The sequence below is a fragment of the Aspergillus fischeri genome, genomic scaffold, assembly GCF_000149645.3.
Source record: "Aspergillus fischeri NRRL 181 1099437636247 genomic scaffold, whole genome shotgun sequence".
NCBI classification, from domain to species: Eukaryota; Fungi; Ascomycota; class Eurotiomycetes; order Eurotiales; family Aspergillaceae; genus Aspergillus; species Aspergillus fischeri.
The window spans coordinates 2,462,131-2,479,000 of record NW_001509772.1 but is presented as its reverse complement, the minus strand read 5'-3'; the positions used below and the strand labels follow the sequence as shown (position 1 = coordinate 2,479,000).

The 16,870-nt window shown below is 48.6% G+C and overlaps 8 protein-coding genes and 1 non-coding gene across 9 annotated transcripts, besides 1 other annotated feature; 5 read left to right on the top strand and 4 right to left on the bottom strand.

Moving 5' to 3' along the window:
• Nucleotides 1-28: 28 nt before the first annotated feature.
• On the top strand, nt 29-451 carry NFIA_040890 (uncharacterized protein; the record flags this gene model as incomplete). Its single annotated transcript, XM_001266408.1, has 3 exons — nt 29-64; nt 121-201; nt 257-451. The coding sequence occupies 3 exons, from the start codon at nt 29-31 to the stop codon at nt 449-451; spliced, it is 312 nt and encodes a 103-aa protein (XP_001266409.1).
• An 852-nt stretch (nt 452-1,303) lies between these two features.
• Nucleotides 1,304-2,386, top strand: NFIA_040880 (uncharacterized protein; the record flags this gene model as incomplete). Its single annotated transcript, XM_001266407.1, has 1 exon — nt 1,304-2,386. The coding sequence occupies one exon, from the start codon at nt 1,304-1,306 to the stop codon at nt 2,384-2,386; it is 1,083 nt and encodes a 360-aa protein (XP_001266408.1).
• A 434-nt stretch (nt 2,387-2,820) lies between these two features.
• Nucleotides 2,821-3,123: a mobile genetic element.
• A 970-nt stretch (nt 3,124-4,093) lies between these two features.
• Nucleotides 4,094-4,951, top strand: NFIA_040870 (NAD(P)-dependent oxidoreductase; the record flags this gene model as incomplete). The annotated part of the gene is made up of 1 exon (XM_001266406.1): nt 4,094-4,951. The coding sequence occupies one exon, from the start codon at nt 4,094-4,096 to the stop codon at nt 4,949-4,951; it is 858 nt and encodes a 285-aa protein (XP_001266407.1).
• Nucleotides 4,952-5,218: 267 nt separating this feature from the next.
• Nucleotides 5,219-6,103, bottom strand: NFIA_040860 (ankyrin repeat domain-containing protein; the record flags this gene model as incomplete). Its single annotated transcript, XM_001266405.1, has 1 exon — nt 5,219-6,103. The coding sequence occupies one exon, from the start codon at nt 6,101-6,103 to the stop codon at nt 5,219-5,221; it is 885 nt and encodes a 294-aa protein (XP_001266406.1).
• A 1,417-nt stretch (nt 6,104-7,520) lies between these two features.
• NFIA_040850 lies at nt 7,521-7,591 on the bottom strand. The gene has a single exon. It is a non-coding gene; the product is annotated as a tRNA-Gly (tRNA).
• A 1,084-nt stretch (nt 7,592-8,675) lies between these two features.
• On the top strand, nt 8,676-10,094 carry NFIA_040840 (putative C6 transcription factor; the record flags this gene model as incomplete). Its single annotated transcript, XM_001266404.1, has 3 exons — nt 8,676-9,092; nt 9,137-9,423; nt 9,470-10,094. The coding sequence occupies 3 exons, from the start codon at nt 8,676-8,678 to the stop codon at nt 10,092-10,094; spliced, it is 1,329 nt and encodes a 442-aa protein (XP_001266405.1).
• A 617-nt stretch (nt 10,095-10,711) lies between these two features.
• Nucleotides 10,712-11,704, top strand: NFIA_040830 (NADP-dependent oxidoreductase; the record flags this gene model as incomplete). Its single annotated transcript, XM_001266403.1, has 1 exon — nt 10,712-11,704. One exon carries the CDS (start codon nt 10,712-10,714, stop codon nt 11,702-11,704), a length of 993 nt encoding a protein of 330 aa, XP_001266404.1.
• A 262-nt stretch (nt 11,705-11,966) lies between these two features.
• On the bottom strand, nt 11,967-13,760 carry NFIA_040820 (uncharacterized protein; the record flags this gene model as incomplete). Its single annotated transcript, XM_001266402.1, has 1 exon — nt 11,967-13,760. The coding sequence occupies one exon, from the start codon at nt 13,758-13,760 to the stop codon at nt 11,967-11,969; it is 1,794 nt and encodes a 597-aa protein (XP_001266403.1).
• Nucleotides 13,761-14,655: 895 nt separating this feature from the next.
• Nucleotides 14,656-15,653, bottom strand: NFIA_040810 (RTA1 domain-containing protein; the record flags this gene model as incomplete). Its single annotated transcript, XM_001266401.1, has 3 exons — nt 14,656-15,092; nt 15,159-15,407; nt 15,506-15,653. 3 exons carry the CDS (start codon nt 15,651-15,653, stop codon nt 14,656-14,658), a joined length of 834 nt encoding a protein of 277 aa, XP_001266402.1.
• Nucleotides 15,654-16,870: the final 1,217 nt, after the last annotated feature.

The window sequence follows — 16,870 nt, the reverse complement described above, 5'->3', positions numbered from 1 at the left end:
GTGGACTCCACTCAGGCTCAACAATGAAATGAATCCGAAAGAGAGCCAAAAGCCTTCTACAGAAGTAGGTTTGACCATTCCCACATCTGCACCTTTAATTCATTTCTTTGTCTACTTTAGCCGCTCTCTGAGCGCGAAAAGCACCTCCTCAGCATTTATGGGAAGTTACCACACAGAGGGCTGCTAGGCCCAGCGTCCAAGGTACTTGCTACTTCTTGGGCAATGACCATACAAAGAGAATGCCTAACGATCAAAGCATCGGACCTACTTCGACTCTGGTGACTATGCTCTTGCTGCAGCTCATAAAGTGACGGATGAGGGGGATATCCAAACTGGAACGGCGCATCCGTTGCGAGAGAGCATTCCACATCCCTATGCTCCCGTCCCTGGCTCTGGTAACGTTGCTGAAGATGCCAACAAGGACTCGCGTAGGAGTTCAAGTCCTGAATAGGGGAAAGATAAGCTCTAGCTCATAATGGCTAACATACCTTATGTCAATTCGGAAGACTGGTCTCGTTGGAAATTGTCTACTAAGATTGGAGATTGTGGTCATTCAGCCATAGATGGTCATGTCCGAAACCATCGGCACAAAAGAGACTCTAAGTCCTGTTCTTTAATGAGTGTGAAATACGGGTGGCCTGTAGCATGTTCGGTAGTTAAATTCGGCATGTCCTAGCTCTCAATTTGATTAAAGCAGGAGTGGTATTTATGGATGGCACTCTTAATATGTCTTTCACGTCACTTATTATAAAGCCGGAATTCCGCACCTATGGGAGCATACTGCTGTTCTCGTCTACCCTTGATAGCGCTCAGCTGACCCAGCTGCCTTGCCCCTTGTTAAAGGTACATCCACGAATCATTGCGCGCTTTCCAGGTGTCTTGTGAGCTTGACGCAAGGGTACCGCAACCGTCATTCAGCTGAGGACTGTGGAAGTCTAAACCGCGGAGCCACCAAAGGGTCCATGAATGCGAAAACAGAATATGCGTAAGTCCATTAGCATGTAAGGAATCCTAAAACTTCAGCTAGTGAAAATGGCTTGACTCATATCGACTATTCTGGGCCTGAGCTCACCTGATATCTACACTTTGATCTTAGTAGAGAGAGATGTGGAAATTTAATAACTATTTCGTAATCATGTTACGCATCATCATCATGCGTCATCAGACTCACATAATGGACTGACTATGGTGCTTTATAAAAAGCCTTAAACTCCTCTTAGACCCTGAAACATAGTATATACTTAGTTCTAACACTGCATAATATCACTGTTAGCATATTGATAAACTGTGAACTACCTTCAGTATGCCTATCCAAGATTATGGTGTCTGGAAGGCATACCCTGTGCGCTACATAGTTGAACATCATGAAGATGACCCACGGTCACCGCATCTATCATTATACTATGACGACAGTGGACAACATCGCAAGGAGGGCTCTCAACGCAACCTTGGCCGGACAGGGAAGGAAATTCCTGGACTCTTCCGAGCTGCAATCAATATCAAATCTGGAGACAAGGACTCTCGCCTCGTGTATTGGGTAGATCGTGATTTCAGCCAGCATCCCATCATCGACAGGCTCAGTGTACTGGAACTGGGTTTCCATCTACTCGAAGATACGAAGCCGAGCCCTGATGGTCCAAGGATTGATTTTATCCGGAGTAACTTGTTCAACGTCAACAGCGGCCGGGTTCTGCCACATGACATTGAGGGCCCTGATAACGATATTATTGACGTGCTGGAACCCGAAGTTCGTCAGGCCATTGAACACCAAGCTGAAGTATATATTTTTGGTGCGCGTTTTAACACAAAAAATGGAATCCACGATGTCCATATGAACCAGGGCAACAAAGGACGCTGGAAGGGGGATGATGGCATTTTTCAAGACGGAGCTCTCTTAATTCATTTCACAAATCCTGACCGATGGGTTGGCATTTTCCTCGGCTTTGCATCCCAGGCAGCCCATACTGATGATCGGACTGGACATGCCATATCATCGGAGACTTGGAGTGACTACCTAATTGACCAAAGAGGGCAGCCCGATCTTATTGAGAATTCTGTGGCCATCAAACAGGCAAACATCAAAGCTCCTGGACGGGGTGGCTCAAAGGAACGACGGGAATCCGTTACTCTCACCAACCTCACGAGCAAACCTCTCTCCCTTGGGACGTGGCAGATTCATAACTCAGCTGGCCAAATCCAAGTTTTACCCCCTAATGCAGCATTGGACGCGATGGCAACAAAGGTTTTCGACATCCCCCATTGTCATCTTTCCACTAATGGCGACACCATCACTCTTGTCAATGAATACGGTCTCAAAGTGGATGGCGTAAGCTACAGTGCCGGACAGGCAAAACCCGACGGCCAGCCCATTGTTTTTGCTCATTGAGACTCGAGATAGAACAGTCGATCCCCGTGTCATTATGGCTTGCTTGGAAATGGGGCAACATGATGAAAATGCACAAAAGTCATTTGAAGCTCGTTATTGACCTGTACTTAATCCAACATCTGTTGATCTGAACATGCTAAGGCCAAGGGGCATATTGTCCTTGTCTAATCGAGTCTGATCTACTTTGCATAAATTTGCTAAATGACTGACCGCGACCAGCAACTAGTCGTTCATCCATCCGTCATTCTTATACTTGTGATGAGTGATCTTGTTTGTGGCCAACGTGGTATCTGTGACTATAGCCCACCCACACCACTTCCAGCTATGGGTGAGCTAGCGTAATCACGAATTTCACTGTAATCACCAATTTTCGATATGTTAACCTCTTAAAGCTATTCCCATCACCCAACATGCCTAAATCTATAAAAGTTAATGAATCTGACCTCCTTAAGGCCTGTGAAGCCGCTCAGACCCAAAAAAACTAAATATCTCCGAATGAATATGGCGTTCCTTATTTAATACTATGTGATCAACATTAAAAAGGGCAGACAGCCTCATACAGCTTGGAACCAGTTAATAAAGCACTTAATGGGTATTAGGAGGAAGCCTTAATACTGTGGATAGTCTGGATGGGAGATCATACCATGCCAGTGACACCTAAGCTACTAGAAGAGTATGCAAATCAGTCACTTCAGCACACTGGTGAAGTTAGACAGGTTAGCAGGGTATGGGCATATTACTTAAGAAATGACTCCCAGAACACCTTAATCTAGGCCCAGTGAAGCAAGAGATGAAGGAATTAAAGTATATCAAGGCCAAAGGTGCTGCTGCACAAGAGAGGCATTGATAAAGGCAGTGGGAGAAAGTGCATGGTAAACCCCCACCACCAGCACCTACACAAGATAATATGATATTATATGGATCAGCAGAGGCAGCAGATGAGAATAGTATGAATTTCTTCTTAGATAGTCAGGTAATGCGTTGAGAATAGCTTCATTACCCACACTGGAAGCGGTGTGGGTGGGCTAGTCACGGATAACCGTTGAAGGACCCGTCTCGACGCCCATTCTTGAAATTCTCCTCGAACCTGTCCTCCATGGTGGTAAGCGTTCCTAGGTCATGTCATAGTGAGCCCTGATTAGCTCCAACTTCTTAAAGGACGCATCAGCCTGCTAACTCATTCCTATAAATACATAAAATAGTTAACCCTATTGCTCTCAGTCTCATCTATAATAAGGACTTTCTGCATAAGGATTAAAACAATCATAGTATAGTACCATTATAATAGTTCAACCCCCTAATTTATACTTTATATGTCAGATATTCTTTAGACTCCGTTTGTAGGGAATGTATCCTGTGCGCTACTATATTGGTCCGGATTCGGGCATCTCGCGGTTATATTACCCCAAGTACTACTGCATATTCACACGGAATTCCAATTTCTGTCCTGAATATCTCTATACTGGTTCCAGATGCAAATACTACAAAATGAGTCAATTCACTTGGCAATCTATTGTTGATTTGTCAAATACGAGATGTACCCACCGTGATTTCAAAGCAACCCTTGGCTGCCAAGCATGCATGTAGATATTAAGATGGAACAACATGGAATGAAGAGGCGTGCACGTATAAATAGAAGTAGAAATCTGCTGAATGTATGGATCAATCAACACTCAGATCAATCCTTCCTCTCAAATCCTAATCACAATGTCATCCGTTAGCATTTTCGGTCTCGGAGCCATGGGCACAGCCCTGGCGTCTCGGTTCCTCGAAGAGAAGTACAAGGTCGCTGTATGGAATCGATCTCCAGAAAAAGCAAGCTCTTTGCTCGAAAAGGGTGCAACACTTTCCTATACTGCAGTGGATGGCATCAACGCAAGCGATCTGATCATCATCTGTCTCCTCGATAACGCCGCCGTAGAAGCAACTCTCGCCGGCGCTCTTGACCACCTCCACGGCAAGACAATCATCAACCTCACAAACGGAACGCCTGACCAAGCTCGGAGATTATCAGACCGTTTCGTCAGTCACGGCGCTCGATACGTCCACGGCGGAATCATGGCCACCCCGTCCATGATCGGTTCGCCTCATGCCCTTGTCCTGTACAGCGGGTCACCGGATGCATTCAAGGCCGCCGAGGCCGACCTGTCAGTGCTAGCCAAGTGCGTCTTCCTAGGCGAAGATGCAGGCTCTGCGTCGCTGCATGACCTGGCTCTGCTCAGCGGCATGTACGGTCTCTTCTCAGGCTTCCTGCATGCAACCGCTCTCGTGAGGTCGAGCACGCCCGCGGTCAAGTTCGTGGACCTCCTGGTTCCATGGCTGGGGGCAATGACCGAATACACCAAAGGGATGGCAAGGCAGATTGATGAGGGGAATTACGCCAGCGAAGGATCGAATCTCGGTATGCAATTGGTTGCTATTCAGAATATTATCGACGCCAGTGCGGCACAGAAAGTCTCTGCGGATTTTATTCGGCCCATGAAGGAATTTATGGGGGAGGCAGTGGCGGCTGGCCATGGTGGTGACGATATTTCTTCCTTGATTGATTTTGTGAAGTCAGCATGACTTGCCACTGTATGTTAGATTTCTTCAGCTTAGGGAGAGAATGGACCATTGCTCTGTCAAGCAGCCTTTATCTGTCTGATTCCGTGGTAGCTGTACCAATATTCAGCTGGATAACTGACAAAACTGCCGTGAGGAAGCCAAAACCAATTTGATTCATATCTTAAAACAAATTCCACTGATTAGAACTGAAGCAACACTAAAAGTTCAAAAACGAAAGGATACTTTTGGTTTTTCACGCAATCGAACAGAAGACATGTCAGCCAGGACCTAACAATTCGTCTTCTTACCAACGTTGTAGTTAATCATCTTCACCATGATCTTTCCCTTCTCACTATCGATCAAGAACGAATCTATACCATCTCTCACATCGATGCCATAGGCATCATGGTAGCTCCAACGCTCCGTCACCCATCCCCCGTCTTCATCTACGACAGTGCCCTCGATGGTGTAAGCAGTAGTAGGCAACTTACTATTAAGCAGCCTCGCCGACTCCTTGATGCCATCATGTCCAAGGAGGAATTTGTCAAAAGTTCCCATCAGCGACAGACGCAGGGAGCGGGAGTAGTTCCGCTTGATATCAAGCGGAACATCCCCGATATAACGCAGCAAGATATGCTCCCAGTAGACGTCCGAGACGGAGCGGCCCTCCTCACGAGGGAGCTGACCTGAAATGAGATACTCCAGGACCTCCTTGCTAGGCTTGCTCTTCGGGTCTTTGACATTGTCTGAGATCTCCTCGAACTGCTCCCGGAGCCATTTCTCTCCTTTGGGCAGACGCGGGTCCGTCACGGTGAGGTCGGGGTACTCCTTGATCAACATCTCCGCGATATCGTAGTGACCGTTGTCAAGGAGGAGCTTGAAAATGGTGCAACCTTCGTTATCACGAGCTGTGGGGCTCGCGTCATTCTGAAGGAGCTCAATCATGGCAGCTTCCTGGCCGGCTATGGCTGCCGCGAGGAGTGGGGTCACGCCGTCGTAGTATTCATTGACGTCGGCACCGAGATAGATCAGGAACCTGATGATATCGACGTTACCCTTGCGGGCTGCATTCACGAGAAGGCCACAGGAACTGGTGGATTGCACCTTGGTGCCGTTCTTAACCGAGATGATAGATTCCGGTATGGAGTTTTGGCGGCTGATAAGAGCAGGCATTTTGAGAAGAATTTCGATAATGGAAGAATTGGAATCCTTGCTATAGTTATTCGCAGATATGTGTTTGATGGTCGATCATAGCAGTCTGATTTCGACGAAGCTTGACTCGTACTTATAGCTTTGCTTCTTCCTATTTGGATAGAATGGCCTCGGGACTTGGAAGATCTCGAACGCATCGTTGATGCAATGGACTCCCAGTCCCCGGTCAGTGCTTTAGTTCCAGACAACGACGAAGGAGACTCAAATTCCCATGATCACAGTCTATGAAGTCAGCATTCAGGATGAAATTACAGGCTCACTGTAGCAATGACGGAAGTGCTTGACGCTTTCAGAAGAACGCTGTGGCAATCCTAGAGTCAATTACCGCGAGAATGATACATATGGGCTGTAGTACGGGTTGAAAGTGTCTTTAGGGTTGCACTCGGGCGTGTACAAGATCATGGCAGGCTGAAATCCGGACTAGGTCCACTGGATTATGAGATAATTCCAGATACTCATATCGAAAACGGAAGTGATGCCGAGGATTAACGGTCGAGACCTCATGAGAATATCCTTTCAAAGACATTTGCTCCTCGATCTCATCCTCCAGTGCAGACGTCAATGACACTTCTTTTCCCTTTAACGTTGCATAACCCCCAGAGGGCATCATAGATCAGGGCTACATCATGACTACTCCACGTATCTCTTGATGGAGACACTCTGGGTTTTTCTCTATTCTGCTTTCAGTCAGTAAAGCTGTCTTCGGATAATGGCCTACGCAACTGAGTGCAAGTGCTGAGATCTTCGCGTAATTGACCCTTCTGGCAAGGCTTACGTGCCGTATGTGCTTCACCTCAAGGGTTGACTAGACCAGAATGGAGCTTTCCTGAGGTTAGGCCATTGAACTGGAAGCAGTTGTAGCCTTGAGGGTCGTTGCTCTCCTTGGCAGAGCATCGAATTTCATGTCTCATTGTTCAACGCATACCCAGGCTTGATCAACTATACAGCTCTCTATCCACTCTCCACATTGCTAAACACAAGACATACCTGTAATGCAAACACTCATTCGTAAGCTGACCGATTGTCTATGAGTGTTTGCAAACTGGATTCGGTCATAGGTAATGAAGGGTAGAGTTTATGGTTTTCAAAGCTGACCATTTATGTGCGGTCCAATCAGGCGATGTAGACTTGCAATACTGCTATTTATGATCAAACTATCTGTTTCCTGGACGTGTTACCCGTGTTTTATGGTTCCGAACGTCTCAGGTTTCTATCAGAGCAGCTTGCTCGAATATATCGAGAGGTGGAAGGAAGTTCACACGCTGCGAAATGTCACATGGAAATGCAGGTCAAGAAGAAAAAATATAAAAAAAAAAAAGGAGTACAGAAAGCAAGAACTGTAGATGGAAATACAAAAAAGATTGAAAGTAAAAAGGAATGCATCATCCGTGAATCGAACACGGGCCTCGTCGATGGCAACGACGAATTCTACCACTAGACCAATGATGCTACCAATTGAGCTATTTGATTGGCTGTTGCAACTTCAGAGCTCTTTAAATTTGAAGGGCCATTTTCATACTCACTTACCCTAATGCGCATGGAGATAGATGTTACACCAATTTGAATATATTGAGATCAATAAAATAGGGTTTACTGCTAATTGACTGTTATCACGCCGCAGGTTACCAATTTTCTGCATGGTATTATAGGGGAGAATGCACAAGCCGAGGGTTCGGATGGGTATATATATATAGCTCATGAGATCGGCGTAACTCTGAACTGCCGAAGAGTTGGTCTCCTCTGCGCAGAATGAGAATTCTGGAATTTCAATATTGCACAAGCTGCAAACAGGCAATGAGGAGAGCAAAAGCAAAAGTTGGTTTGAACCTCGACTTTGATAAGAGTGCATGAACAACGTGATTATTGAGTTGCCCAGAACGGAATATGGTGTGCTTACTGCATCATGAACCAATCACACTCGGCCATAAAATCAAGGTTAAGGGTCTTAAAATAGAGTATTTCAGCGGGGTACAACGGCGCTGACAGACTGCTTGATATTCATGACGCGTTCCATCTCCAACATAATCACCCTTCTATAAATCAAATACATCCGGTTCTGCATTGCATCTGTTGTTGCCCCTTACCTATCCAGATGCCAGACCTCGGTACACCCAAGCATCGCTCATCCCGGGCTTGCACGGCCTGTCGGGCCAAACATGTACGATGCGATGCGGCTCTACCACGATGTACTCGGTGCGTCGACGAGGAGAAAGAATGTGTGTATGTCAAGTCACGACGGGGAGGTCGTCGTCGGGTCTTGAGCACACCGACTTCGCCAATGAACGGGACGAAAATAGATCACGGATCGTTTACATCGATACTACCAATCCTATCAGAAACAGTGACCAGGGAAATGAATTCAGGCCTCAATTTGACTACCTCAACAGCTGATCCGAGAGATCCTGTGGATGACCAGCTCCTCTCAATGTATTATCGGTACTTTCATAGTGCGCATCCATGCGTAGTACCTCGATTTGCAATCCAGCGTTATGCGGTCAGCGACCGCCGAGCAATACAGCCACTTTATGCGGTGATGAAGTACATCGGCTCTCTGCATAACGCATTAATCCCGTCATCGCAGTTGAAAGATCATGTTGAGGCGGAATTGGCTGTCGTTCGGAGTACCAATCATGTAGTCTCACCGTTCGCAGTCCAGGCCGTGCTTCTCTACTCCATTGCAGTCTATTGGTGTGACGAAACGAGGAAAGGCCTAGACCTGCTTGAGGAAGCTATTCAGATGGCTCTTGGGCTTGGAATGAATCGGAGTGACTTTGCCACCGGGCACGGGAGGAACGATCCGATCCTCGAGGAAAGCTGGCGACGGACTTGGTGGCAGATTTATATTACCGACGCGCATATCGCTGGGAGTACGCACAGTTATCCCTTCCGGACGAATGGGATCCATATGGATGTTCATTTGCCCTGCGAGGAGGAAGAGTATGAGTCTGGGGTAGGTTGTCCTCCTTCTGGTATGTTATGTTGCTGAGATCATAGAACATTCCAAACCCGCGAACTCTGGAAGAGTACGATATGCGAGAGTTTGCTGGTGATGAACGGGAGTTCTCGTCGTTTGCAGAGATGGTAGGCTTGACTCGAAGTTTGGACTTGGCTCTTGCCGCAAGAAAAGACCTTGACTTGAAGAACATCACTACTGTCTGTGCTAACGTCGATGCGATCCACGTCTCGTGGACGACACTCTTGCCTGCGTCAAAGAGGACTGTATTTAGACCAGACGGCTCCTTGGATGAGATTCTGTTCAAGGCTCGTGCCATTATCCATACGTGGGTCCAACTCCATTTCTTTGAGAGTCTTACTAATTATGTGTAGATGGATTGTCGACCTTCACCGGCAACTGTCAACACTAGCGTATAGCGCCATCGAGGGTGTGTCAAAGTGTTGCCCGCAGGCACCACCAGAGAGTCTTCTCCAAAGTAACTCCCCTGAAAGTGATTTGCACACCAGGAGAGTTCTGCACTCAATTGAGCAGTTCGAGTCTCTGCTGACCCTCCCAACAAACATCGTCAGCCACACTCCATTCATTATCTGCATGATTGCCATTGTGGCCGTCGCCCACCTCTCCGCCTGCCGCTATGTCTTCAAGGGACAGGACTTGCGACTCGATCGAGAGCGGATCAGAGTGACCATGGGGACTCTCAAGGCCATGGGTGAACACTGGGCACTTGGCAAACGGACGTACCAGGAAATCAGCGTGATCGCGCGGGAGATACTATCACTGGACCGGCCATTGCCCTCCCCGTCCGCGTCGCGAGAACCACAGCACGCCATAACGGGTATATCTGGAGTAACCACTGACATTACTGCCTCATCCTTTGCACCGGACATGGCTGCTGAGTCTTTGGACTTTTGCGATTTGTTTGACATTGACTATCATGAGGCGACTATTCGGGACACCCTGATTCATGATCTGGTGGTGGCTGAGTGCTGTATCTGAAAATGCTGAAAAATGGATACGCAGGGCTTATTCACATTCAAACTGCGTAGCAAGCTTTACAAGCTATACCTCGATTGCCCTCATTTGATTCGCCCTGATTAGTGATCAGATAGTTACAGCCCAAAGTATGAGTCCTTTGGTTATCGCCCGGAAAACAAACCGCAGGACAGCTCAACAACTGCTATTGAATCCGAAGCTGAGTTAGATTGAAAGAGAACTAGAATTATCCGTCCGAAAGTTCGGCGTCGGACGTAGTAAATACGCTTCGTCCGAAGTGCTGACAGACCATTATCCTATTGCGGGAGATCGGGTATCCGGGAATCCAGGGAATCACCAATACCCGGGTGGCCAGCCGGGCCCTATACGAGACCTCAACGTCAATATATTTACGCTCTCTCTTCTGTATGAATTAATTATCTGTGAGTCATTGGCTGCTTGGCAGCCTTGGTATCACCTCAGCTCGTATTCCATATTTGACCGGCAATCCGGTTATACAGACAGCTGATGACATGCTCCATTAAGGTCATATAAAGCGTCATATTCCTCTTGCCTGACCGCCATAAATGATTCACAGTAGCACCTCAACACTAGCATCAAAAAACACAAATAGTATCAAAATGTCCCTCCCCAAAACAATGCGCGCCCTCCTCCAGCCCTCCGTTGAGGAACCCCGTCTGGTCCTCACCCCGGACCACCCCGTCCCAACAGCCACAGAAGGAACAGACGAGCACCTCATCCGCGTGCATTGCGTCAGCCCCTGTGCTAACGAACTCAACTGGGCAAAGGCTTTCCCTGCCCTCCAAGAACGCGAGCAGATCCCCTGCTACGATGTCGCGGGAACAGTAGTAACCGCACCGCCATCCTCCGACTTCCAACCGGGTACAGAAGTCTACGCGCGCTCAAACTATCTCCGTCCTGGGTGCGCACGCGACTACGCCGTTATATCCGGCGCCGATCTCGCCCGGCGTCCTCAGAACCTGAGCTGGGTGGCGAGCACCGCCATCCCGCTGAGCGCGCAGACGGCACTGCAGGCGCTATTTGTGCAGTCTGGGATTGGGGAGCTGGGCGATGAGGCATGGAACGGGAAGAGGGTGCTTGTTACGGCTGCGTCCGGGGGTGTGGGGATCTGGGTGGTGCAGTTGGCGCGGCTGGCTGGCGCCACGGTAATTGGGACGTGTGGGCCGCGGAATGTCGAGTTTGTGAAGTCATTCGGAGCAAGCAAGGTGATCAACTACCGGGAGACGAATCTGAAGGAGTGGGGGCAGAGGCCGGAGAATCAGGTTGATCTAGTGGTTGATTGTATTGGCAAGAAGTCGTTGGAAGATGCGTGGTGGTGTGTCAGGGATGGTGGGATTCTGATCAGCATCTGCCAGCCTCCCGAGCAAGTGCAGCCTGAGGAGTGCAAAGGGAAGAATGTCCGGAATTTCTTCTTCATTGTGTCGGCGAATCGGGCAGATCTGGAGAAGGTCACCAAGCTGGTGGAGGAGGGCAAGTGTCGGGGTGTCGTGGACAGTGTTTGGCCGCTGGAGCAGTTCGAGGACGCCTTTAAGCGACTGGATGAGGGACACGCTAGGGGAAAGATTATCTTGGATTTGTCGCTGAATCAGTGACTGGACTACATTTAGCTACGATTCCCGTCAAGAGGACGCTCTCTCAAAAATGTTCACCACGACCAATCTCCTTGTTTCTGATCGCTATGTTGAAAAGGCTCGCCCTGCATCTATTGGCTAAGGTCCTTAGGATGTATCAAAGTTTAGTCGTTGACGTCACAACAAATATGTCTAGAAAATGTCTAGAACGATGCCACGGTAATATTGAATGCATATTGATACCACAGGTATGAAAAATGAGGAGAGTAACCCTAGCCACCTGTCAACCTACATTATCCAATCCCACATACCAAACGGACGACACAACTAGAGTCGCTACCATAAAGCAGACAGAGGTTTCCTTCTCATGCATGAAACTACCCACCAGATCAATTGAGTTGAACCAGACTGCACTCATTGCAAGGAGCATCTCCGTGACTAGCTTCACCCATTTTGGCAGTGGGTAGTACGCGTAAACAGCCGACAGACATGCGCAAGCCATAGTCACTGCCACACAGCAGTAGGATTGACGCCATGGGGACTCAGACTTTGGTGAGATAGCTCTGCTTCCCCTCGCCACAATCTCATCGCCCTGATATTGATATTGCAGGACTCGCGTGGCCAGAAGGTACTCCACCAGCACCACCAAAATAGGTAAGCGGAGGAAACTTTCAATGACGGGAATATTATCTGGGTTGTTCTCGCGAAGGAGGCGGACCACCAAACCGATCGGAGATGGCTCACCTGCCATACGTGCGAGATCGGACGCGGAGATCTCCAGCGACTCAGCGCCAATCGTGTACTGCGCAAACTCGTGCTTATGCCAAATCCCTACTAGACGGCCTTTTCCCTGGTTGCGCAGCGTGAAGAGGGCACGGATACACAGCGAAAGCCCCACGACAACGGACAGCCAGAGCATTCCGTGGCCAACAACACCCGAGGGTGCCAGTCTCTTTGCGTTCAGCCCGCCGTACAGCCATCCTGCAATGATAAGGGCCATCTCCAGAGCAGGCATGGCAAAGGCTAACATAGTAGCCCACCACGGGAGGGAAGAAGCTAGAACGTCGCCCGCCAACAAGGGCGATCCGTCGGCCGTCTCGTACTGAAAAACAGCCTCGTCCATGCACAGCAACGATTGCAAGATATCGTTCCCATTGACGTTCTTGCCCCCCATTGTCGCAAGGGTTGGCCGCACCGTCATAAACCAGACCGCTAGACCACGCCCCGTCGCGGCAGCCATGAGTCCAACAGCACAGGCAACAAGTAGATGTACAAGGAGATACATTCGTGTAGCGCAGGCCATTCGCGCCCCACGATCACTGCCGTAGGGACTCGTCCACTTCCGCAGCTTCAAGAATGGAGTGATGTTATGGTCTACGCTGGTGAATATCCATCCCCACGAAAGTGTCGCCTCCGTAACCTGCAGTTCCTGTTGCTGCTCCTTAATATACGTACACCGCGACGCGCGCACATCCATTCTTGTCTCCATCTCCCGCACGATTTCTTCTGTCGTCACTGGTGGCGACCGCTCCAGCATGTCTAGCGCAAAAGCAAGGTCTGCGTCCTGCAGCGGAAACAGATTCTCGTTTGTTTCTTTGACCTTTGCGCCACAGAGACCCTCGCTCCGAGGACATTTGATCCAATGTATCGTGCTCTCACGGGACGGCTGGTCTTTCAGCTGACATCCCACCACGAGAACCTGCCACTCACTGCCGGCGGCGAACGTCTCTATCTGCATAGCCACCCGGCGGACTAAACCCTGCAACTCCTCAGGAGTGCGCCAGCACACCACGGCAACATCCGTGCGGACTTTATTGGTGACCCAACCCGCATGTAAAAACCAGTTGCCGCGGGCGAGCGCGTTGGTCATGGACCGGATGCGAAGGGCCATGCGGACACTCGAGAATAGAGCCGTTCCTGCACTGGCGACCTTGCCGACATGGGCCGCTATGATGATCGCGCCCCAGAAGGCAACGATCTGAGAGGACCAGGCAGCGGTGGAGGAAACGACATATTGTGCCGACACGGGGAGCGACTGCAGTAGCAGCACAAGAAGGTAAAAATTGCAATATGCCATTAAATCGCTACATATCTGTGGGTGGAAGAAGAGATGTGAATTAGGGGACCACAGCAACTTATAATTGCCTACCTAATGCGAGGCTGGTGCGGAGTCAGCCGTGGCTGCATATGGCGGTATAAACAGGATAAAATAGCCGAATCTGAAGCTCACGGGGCTTTTTCACCTCCTACGATCCAATTGACGGCCAACCTATCCTTCCACACGCCTCGTATGACTGTATTCCCCTTCTACTAGCTGTAGCGAAAACCCCGCTTGTGAGAAAGCACTCATTATCTTATACTTTACTGTAAGCCAGCTAAGAATCTAGCCTTGGCCATTAATATGGTCAAGGGAGCATCCATCCGAGCAATTCATTCCCCATATGGTTATAAATTCTGCCCGCTATTTCTTGCTTAGCAAGCCTTCCCTAAGCATTTTATTCAATGATCATTAGAGATATGCTTTACAGTGTTCACTGCTTGTTCATACTTGAAGGCATTTCGGTTTGTCAGATTCATTTATGAAAATATCACAGAGGTTCCTAGTATTAGTAGATTGACGGTCTGGGCCAAGTATGGCCTGTGACTCTGATTTCTCATTTTTGAGCACAATCACCCAGGTTGCAAAGTACATGTGCAGCATGCAACCTGTACGGTTTGTCCGCTTGAATTTCAAAATGGGCAAATCTCATGTTGGCCATACTGACGGTTCACAAGACATTAACAGGATGGTGGCGGCCTGTATTGGCCTGGGCTAATATATGCATATATATTAACTGCTTCTGTATCGTTGAATGTCTATTTACCATCATCCTGAGAGCCGCGCCAGTTCACATTGAGATGCTCGTACAAGGTCTGCCCTTGTGAGACAGGCAAGGATACACCTCTCGGGATCCGGTCAAAGCAACTGCCTATTACCGTTCCGGGTTCAGCATCTCCAGATCAGAATCCACTTTGTGGCCCGCCTGACTGTGCGACAAGAGCTTGCTCGGGTGGGATACATTAAGGATAACGCAGCATGCGAACATTAGTGCAGCATCAAAAACATAGATGAAGGCCTCCTTGCTCTGAAGATACCCGTCGCTTCCTTGCACATATTCGGCCACACGATATACGGACCGGACCATGATCAGAAGACTGACCGTGTACAGAATCTTCATGTAGTAGTTCCATGGCAGCTGCGTGGACATCATGTGATGCATGGGTGTTGCAAGCATACGGCGATGGAAAATCACTGAAACGATCATGAAGAAACCGAAGAACAGGATTTGAACGAAGAGGCCACCGATGATCATATGTTCTCCCATGTCGACCTTGTCTTGTGTTTTGGCGCCCGCCAGTAAGCCACCACCTGCCCACAATGTATCAGCTATGGTGTTCGACTGAAATTTCTTACACACTTGAAGGAACCGCATACCTCCGCACTGCATTAAAAAGGAGATAACATCACCAGTTACAAAGACCTTGGTCAGCCAATTCGGACGGACCAACGAGAGAGAACCCGCGTTCAGCAGTCGAATAATCCGGCCCAGGATCATGTATACGGACGCGGCGAATAGCGCTGGAGCAAGGAGAAGGAGCAAACTCTGCCCTATATACGGCTTTGTCGTCCAGTTTGGGGTCTGCTCTGCGCTGATGTATCTGCAGAGGTAGCCAATTGCTTCGACTATATCAACAGTGCGTTAGCCTCTGTAACTTGTGCCCCGGCAACTAGCCCTATGTCCGGTACCATCACTCTAGACCACTCAAGAAGGGTATACACACAGAAGCCACCGATAATGAAGGCAGTCATGAACCAAGCCCTTGCCTTTGCCATCTGCCATATATGGACAACCGTTGTTAACCCGAAAATTGCAGCAAACGCAACAGCGGCGCCTGCGGAAGGGTCGTAGTGGTAAAGCTTGAATGCCATGACCTGACTCGGAAGGGAAAAGCTCGACGTGACAGCTGTAGTTAGAACACGGATGGGAGGGGTCTGGAATTAAATAATAGGTATAAACGGCTTACTACTGACGTGCAAATTTGGATTTGGCCATCAAAGAGAGAAAGGGCGGGTTTGGAGACAGATATAATAGCGAAAGCCATCTTATGCTCCTGATGCTCCACTCCAGATACTGCGCATATCTCATTGTAGAGCTGCCTGGGATCCTTGGCTTTAGTTCGTCTGGGTTGAATGTCATAGCAAACAAAGTGCATGAAGCTACTTCGTACAATTTGCCAATTTGAACCTCTTTAGCACCACCTGAAGCATCACCTCCTCATACAGCGTAGGGAGCTAGGTGACCCGAATCGGTCTTTGATACGAACTACGAGCAGTGGATCTCAGTCGTCCACCTCGATTGGACTAATACAACTATGGACCTCCGCAGGTTGCCGCAGAGACTATTCATATTGCGAGGTCGGTTGTGGCAAAAGGCTCTTCCCTCTGTACCTCAAGAAGGTGGAATCCCATAGAGATTCCAGTTTCAGCCCAATTGGAAAGCAGAAAAAAGATAAAATAGAAGGGAAGAAGATAAAAACTTTCAGCCGTACTTTGGAATGACATCTCTCACCTGGGGCAGGGAGTACATATACAAACGGATGTTGCATTATCAGTAATCCGAGACCGCCTGGGCGATATTATGTTTATTCTTCTCCTGTACATTGCAGGAGCATAGACAGATCCTTATTATGAGCATAAGGTACGGGAAGTCCTCAGCAGCAGCCCGTATGGCTGAAACTCGCGGCACTCAAGTACGATTTTCACGTCTACCCACCAATGGTATGGACCATCAAGCCCAAGAAGGCGAACAGTACGAATACGAGGGCCCATTATGGTTCTGATCTGGTGGGTCAAGAGGCATCGCATTGGCTCCACTTAGATTCACAATTGGGACTTCCAGACATTTACTTCCGATGGCTACCTATTACTATTTTAAGCGTCCCAATCCCTCTGACGGATGGTATGGGATGATAATTGTTAGTGTCACCGATCCTGCATTTCATTTGACCGCAAGGAAAATACAATCTTTGCCTGCAATTTACCCTCTGCTACTGGGCGGACAGCATATACTTATAATTGATAGCAACTGCTGAAAATGGAAACATATGTACCATGGTGAGCGGGCCTATTACTGTCACACAATAACA